Source organism: Mandrillus leucophaeus, unplaced genomic scaffold (assembly GCF_000951045.1).
Source record: "Mandrillus leucophaeus isolate KB7577 unplaced genomic scaffold, Mleu.le_1.0 Scaffold1165, whole genome shotgun sequence".
Taxonomy (NCBI): domain Eukaryota; kingdom Metazoa; phylum Chordata; class Mammalia; order Primates; family Cercopithecidae; genus Mandrillus; species Mandrillus leucophaeus.
The window spans coordinates 185,991-192,861 of record NW_012099932.1 but is presented as its reverse complement, the minus strand read 5'-3'; the positions used below and the strand labels follow the sequence as shown (position 1 = coordinate 192,861).

The 6,871-nt window shown below is 45.6% G+C and overlaps 1 protein-coding gene across 1 annotated transcript in view; it reads right to left on the bottom strand.

Annotated features, from left to right (window-relative positions):
• The window catches only part of LOC105553366 (WD repeat-containing protein 70), a 332,864-nt gene extending 326,425 nt beyond the window's left edge, over positions 1-6,439 (bottom strand). Inside the window, exons 1-3 of the mRNA XM_011999421.1 lie at positions 6,341-6,439; positions 6,179-6,244; positions 4,084-4,167 (exon numbers count right to left, since the gene is read on the bottom strand). Coding sequence (XP_011854811.1) covers positions 4,084-4,167; positions 6,179-6,244; positions 6,341-6,365 — 175 coding nt within the window. The 5' untranslated portion in view covers positions 6,366-6,439. The remainder of the gene's footprint in view (positions 1-4,083; positions 4,168-6,178; positions 6,245-6,340) is intronic.
• Positions 6,440-6,871: the final 432 nt, after the last annotated feature.

Below are 6,871 nucleotides of genomic sequence, written 5' to 3'. Positions count from 1 at the left end.
AAAAAAAAAAAAAAAAAAAGAAATATATTTGGTCTTTGTTTCAGGTTCCTGCCACAGAGCTTCTGAAACCCTTGGAATTTCCTGAGTGATAGGAGCTCTCTTTTGTTATTCACTAGAAGCCCCTTTGGATCCCACCTAAGTTTATGCTATTGAAGTGACTTAGTGTGGGACCCCTAGGCCTCAGCATGGGACTGCTGCTCACTAAAAAAACTGACGGGTTAGATAATTGGAACTTTCATCCCCACCCACCAATCTCTGGGGAAGCTGGAAATTAAGATCTATAGAAAAAATTTTTGTTTTTCTTTTGAGACAGGCTCTCGCTTTTTTACTCAGGCTGTGATGCAGTGGCATGATCATAGCTCACCGCAGCCTCAACCTCTGGGCTCAAGTGACCCTCTCACCTCAGCCTCCCAAGTAGCTGGGACTACAGGTGTGCGCCACCATGCCCAGCTAATTTTTTAAAACTTTTTTGAACAGGATCTCACTGTGTTAGCCCAGGTTTGTCTCAAACTCCTGGGCTCAAGTCATCCTCCTACCTTGGCCCCCAAAGTGCTGGGATTATAGATGTGAGCCACTGCGCCCAGCCTAGACACTCTTGAACCACTAGATGTGATTAGCTTCAGGGTAGCTGAACACAGGGGGATGCTGGGGAGTTGGTGCACCCAGAGAGGGCACAGAAGCTCTGCACCTCTCCCACTCCATACCTTGCCCAATGCATTACTTCATCTGGCTGTTCATCTGTATCCTTTATAACACGCTTTATAATAAACTGTTAAAACTAAGTAAAGTGTTTCCCTGTGAGCCATCCTAGCTAATTATCAAACCAAAAAGAGGAGTCATGGGAACCCTGATTTATAGACAGATTAGAAGCACTGGTCACAACCTGTGACTTGAGATTAGTGTCTGAGTGAAGGCAGTCTTGTGGTAGTCTCCAGGCAGACAGTGTCAGAATTAAAGTGAGTTACCGAATACCCAGTTGGAAAACTGGTTGATGTGTGGGGGAAAACTCCTATATATCTGGTGTCAGAAATAAAGTACTGGTTCACATTTGTAATCCTAGCACTTTGGGAGGCCAAGACAAGTGGATCACTTGAGCCCAGGAATTCAAGACTTGCCTGGACAACATGGTGAAATCTTTCTTTTTTCTTTCTTTTTTTGAGACAGAGTCTCGCTCTGTCACCCAGGCTGGAGTGCAGAGGGGCGATCTTGGCTCGCTACAAGCTCCACCTCCCAGGTTCATGCCATTCTCCTGCTTCAGCTAATTTTTTTTTTTTTTTTTTTTTTTTGTATTTTTAGTAGAGACGGCGTTTTACCATGTTAGCCAGGATGGCCTCGCTCTCCTGACCTTGTGATCCACCCGTCTAGGCCTCCTAAAGTGCTGGGATTACAGGTGTGAGCCACTGTGCCCGGCCAACATGGTGAAATCTACCTCAACTAAAAATACAAAAAATTAGTGGGGTGTGGTAGCACCAACCTACAGTCCCAGCTATTTGGGAGGCTGAGGTGGGAGGATTACCTGAGCCCGGGAAGTTGAGTCTGCAATGAGCCAAGGTCACGCACTGCACACCAGCCTGAGCAACAGCAGTGAGACCCTGCCTCAAATCAAAAAAAAAAGGAGTGAAGTACTGAGAGGAGTGTGAGAGGGTAAGAAACAGCTTGGTCTTTCCTATCGCTTACAGGTATCTTGGTTAAGCTTTTTTTAAAACAATCCTTACCATTTTAAAATACATACAAAAATACTTGTGAGTAAAATGATGTCCAAGATTTGCTTCAAAATCATCTGAAAGGGGAAACAGAAGTAACACTAGCCATGAACTGTTACAGTAGTTAAATCTGATTGACAGGTACATGGTAGTTCATGACTATACTTCCGTGTTTGAAATTTCACATAATAATGAGGGGTTTTTCTGGGCGCAGCAGCTCACACCTGTAATCCCAACACTTTGGGAGGCCGAGGCGTGTGGATCACAAGGTCATGAGATCGAGACTATCCTAGCTAACACGGTGAAACCCCATCTCTACTAAAAATACAAAAACAAAATTAGCCAGGGGTGTTGGTGGGCACCTGTTGGTAGTCCCAGCTACTCTAGAGGATGAGGCAGGACAATGGCGTGAACCCAGAAGGCAGAGCTTGCAGTGAGCCAAGATCGCACTACTGCACTCCAGCCAGGGCAACAGAGTGAGACTCCGTCTCAAAATAATAATAATGGGTTTTGGCCTGGCACGGTGGTTCACGCCTGTAATCCCGGCACTTTCAGAGGTCGAGGCGGGCAGATCACTTGAGGTCACAAGTTCGAGACCAGCCTGGCTAACATGGTGAGATCATGTCTCCACTAAAAATACAAAAAAATTAGCCGGGCGTGGTGATGGTCACCTGTAATCCCAGCTACTCAGGAGGCTGAGGCAAGAGAATCACTTGAACCCAAGAGGCAGAGGTCGCAGTGAGCCGAGATCGTGCCACTGCACTCCAGCCTGGGCAACAGAGCAGGACACCATCTCAAATAAAACAAGTAATGAATAGTTCTTTCAAAAAAATAGTACATGTAGATAGCTTTCTTTTCACCACAAAAAAAGTTTTCTTCCAAAGACTGAAAATATTTTTTGTCAGGCACACTGCCAAATACTGGATATTGCTGCTGTACAATACTTTATTTATTTTAGTTATTTTATTTTATATTATATATTTTATTTTATCTTATTTTATTTTGAGATGGAGTTTTGCTCTTGTGGCTTATTTTTTTATTTCATCTTATTTTATCTTATCTTATTTTATTTTACTTTGAGATGGAGTTTTGCTCTCGTTGCCCATGCTGGAGTGCAATGGTGCGATCTCAGCTCACCACAACCCTTGCCTCCTAGGTTCAAGCGATTCTCCTGCCTCAGCCTCCCTAGAAGCTGGGATTACAGGTGCCCACCACCACACCTCACTAATTTTTCTATTTTTAGTCGAGACGGGGTTTCACCATGTTGGCCAGGCTAGTCTTGAACTCCTGACCTTAGGTGATTCGCCTGCCTCAGCCTCCCAAAGTGCTGTAATTACAGGTGTGAGCCACTACACCCGGCCCATTGTTGGTTTTAAAATGATAAATTGGGCCGGGTGCGGTGGCTCACACCTGTAATCCCAGCACTTTGGGAGGCAGGTAGATCACAAGGTCAGGAGATGAGACCATCCTGGCCAACATGGTGAAACCCCATCTCTACTAAAAATACAAAAATTAGCTGGCCGTGGTGGCACACACCTGTAGTCCCAGCTACTCAGGAGGCTGAGGCAGGAAAATTGCTTGAACCGGGGAGGTGGAAGTTGCAGTGAGCTGAGATCGCACCCCTGCACTCCGCCTGGTGATACAGCGAGACTCCATCTCAAAGAAAAAAAAAAAAAAGGCAGGGGTGCAGTGGCTCCGCCTGTAATCCCAGCACTTTGGGAGGCCGAGGCAGATGGATCACAAAGTCAGGAGTTCAAAATCAGCCTGGCCAACACAGTGAAACCCTGTCTCTACTAAAAATACAAAAAATTAGCCAGGCGTGGTGGCATGTGACTGTAGTCCCAGCTACTCAGGAGGCAGAGGCAGGAGAATCGCTTGAACCCAGGAGGTGGAGGCGGCAGTGAGCCGAGATCCCGCCAATGTACTCCAGCCTGGGCAACAGGGAAAGACTCCATCTCAACACCAACAAAAAATCCAACAATGACAAGCAGTATAACAACACTTTTTTTTCTCTGAGATGGAATTTCACTCTTATACCCCAGGCTGGAGTGCAACGGCGGGATCTTAGCTCACTGCAACCTCCACCTCCCGACTTCAAGCAAAGCGACTGCCTCAACCTCATGAGTAGCTCAGATTACAGGCCCCAGCACCATGCCCAGCTAATTATTGTATTTTTGTAGAGATGGGGTTTCACCATGTTGGCCAGGCTGCTCTCAAACTTCTGACCTCAGGTGATCCGCCCACCTCGGCCTCCCTAAGTGTTGGGATTACGTGTGTGAGTCACCGCGCCCAATCACATTCTTTTTTCTTTTTTAATATACTTGCATGAGGTATACATAGTACTTAAACCAATAAAAGGATAAATATCTGAACTTCTTACCCAGTGTTTTGCGACTTCTTTCCACAGCTGTTCTTCGAGTTTGTTCAAACATTGCTTCCAAGTCAAATGTGCGAGCTTTTTTACCTAAAACATGAACAAATGGCAGACTGCGATTGCCTTGCAGTAAGTTGGCCACACTTCAGGTGATCAATATTGATCAATAAACACTCAGTTTGTCTGTTTATAACATAGCTCCAATATAACCATAAAATATCACAGAAGGAGTTTGAGTCACAGATAACTTTTGATGACAATCCCTTCACTAAGTACTATTAATCAGTCAACTTTCCCATCCTCCTCTAATTTACCTAGATCTCTACTCTAAGAAACAACAACACTAATACAGGAGGCAGAATGGAGAATGTCCCAAAAGTTACCCTTTGCAGATGTAATAAAGGTTATGGACTTTTAAATAGGGAGACTATCCTAGTTGGCCCTTAAAGGCAAAGATGCAGAACAGCTACGGCAGAAAAAGTCAGAGAGATCCAATGTTTGAGAAGGATTTGAGGCATTGTAGTTGGCTTGAAGATGAAAGGGGCAACATGAGAAGTAATGCAGGTACTTTAAGGAGCTAAGAGGAAAACAGAAATCTCAGCCCTATAACAAGGAACTGTATGAGCATGGAAACATTCTCCTCCTCCCCCAGTAACTAATTTTCCCCTACGTGGCACAAACATGTGGACACCTTTCTCACTTCTGAGTAAAGGAATGAGGTACTAAAATGAAGGATTTATACCGGGTAGGGTGGCTCATGCCTATAATCACTTTGAGAGGCTCAAGTGGGAGGATCGCTTGAGCTAGGGAGATCGATCAGCCTGGGCAACATGGTGAAACCTCATCTCTACCAAAAGTATAAAAAATTAGCCAGGTGTGGTGGCACACATCTGTGATCCCAGTTACTCAGGAGACCAAGGTGGGAGGAAGGCTTCAGCCTGGGAGGTGGAGGCTGCAGTGAGCCAAGATCGCACTAGTACACTGCAGCCTGGGTGACAGAGCAAGACGCCATCTCAAAAAATAAAAAAAAAAGAATAGAAAAGGCCGGGCACGGTGACTCACGCCTGTAATCCCAGCACTTTGGGAGGCCGAGGCGGGCTGATCACGAGGTCAGATCAAGACCATCCTGGCAAAAACGGTGAAACCCCGTCTCTACTAAAAATACAAAAATATTAGTGGCGGGTGCCTGTAGTCCCAGCTGAGGCAGGAGAATGGCATGAACCCGGGAGGCGGAGCTTGCAGTGAGCCGAGATGGCGCCACTGCACTCCAGCCTGGGCGACTGAGCCAGACTCAGTCTACAAAAAAAAAAAAAAGAATAGAAAAACTACAGAACTAGTAGGTGTGAACACAACCCAAGGTCAACATGTGTAAGTCTATTATTTAATCATTATCATAGAATTAATACAGGCTGGTCAAAAGACAACAAGACCACCTTGAGGAAAGGTTCAGGGAAGTTAGAATCCCAATGTTTGGATGAACAGCATTTACAATTTTAAAATGCAAAATAAAGAGAAAACATTTTTCATGTATCAGTCTAGTAAAGTCTTGTTTTCATTTTTTAAATAATTTTCTTTTTAAACAATACCTACTCTGTGTTGGTAGGGATATGGTAAAAATGGCATTCTTAAATTCTGTTAACTTTGGTATAACCTGAAAACAAGCTTTTTGATGGGTATTACGACAATAAGCAGCAAGCAGCTTTAAAAGACACATACCCAATTTTTCAGCTTTTTAAATATTTATACTTCTGTATAAACTAGGCTCTCTTTTAGAAATCTACCCTACAGAATTACATATTTTTAAAAATCCTCGTACAAATGCTATTATTTACAAAAAATGTTCATTTTAGCATTATTAGTGACTTAAAATTAGAAACATCTTTTCTCTTCCTCTCTCTCCAGGACTCTCATAATTGTCTTCTGAGTTGCTTCTAACGGATACGCAGAATAGAAGACAAATGGGAGAAGAGTATTGACAGACTGAAAGGTATGCACCCGAGCTACAGGAATTCCGAGTTGACAGCTCGATCTCCCCTCCCACTCTGCGGTTCTTCAAACCTGTGCAAAAGGAAAAGGAGCTCTGCCTGGAGCAATCACTTACCGAACCCAGTGAAGCCCATGGTGACCGCAAGCTGCGGGTCCGGTCCCGACGCGTCTGAGCCTGTCGCTGGAGCAAGAGGAAAAGAGAGGAGGCCTAGTTAGTGCGGCGCCCCGGCGCCCCGGACACGGCCCACCACGCTCGGACTCGCCTCATGAAACCCACCTTCGCTGGGCCCAGAGCGCTCCATCGCTGGCCGCACACCGCAAAATGGGCCACAGTCACAGCCTAAACAACTGCAGAGGAACTTGCCACTAACCCGCGGCAAATCCCGGAGGAAGTACCGCCTCCAAGCGACAGCGGCGCCGCCAAAGCCAAGAGCGGCACCTTCCGCAAAGGGACCGCGGCTTTCTGCGCGGCGCCGCCCTACCGGACAGGCGGGAAAGCGCCGCGCAACTCAGACCACTGGAGGGGAGAAGTGGTATCTGGAGTTTCCATAACATAACATCCTTTCCTTTTTTTTTTTTCTTTTTTTTTTTTGAGCCAGAGTCTCTGTCGCCCAGGCTGGAGTGCAGTGGCACGATTTCAGCTCACTGCAACCTCTGCCTCCCGGGATCAAGCGATTCTCCTGCCTCAGCCTCCTGAGTAGCTGGGATTACAGATGCCCGCCGGCTAATTTTTGTTTTTTTTTGTTTTGGTTTGTTTTTTTGTTTTTGTTTTCAGACGGAGTCTCTGTCGCCCAGGCTGGAGTACAAT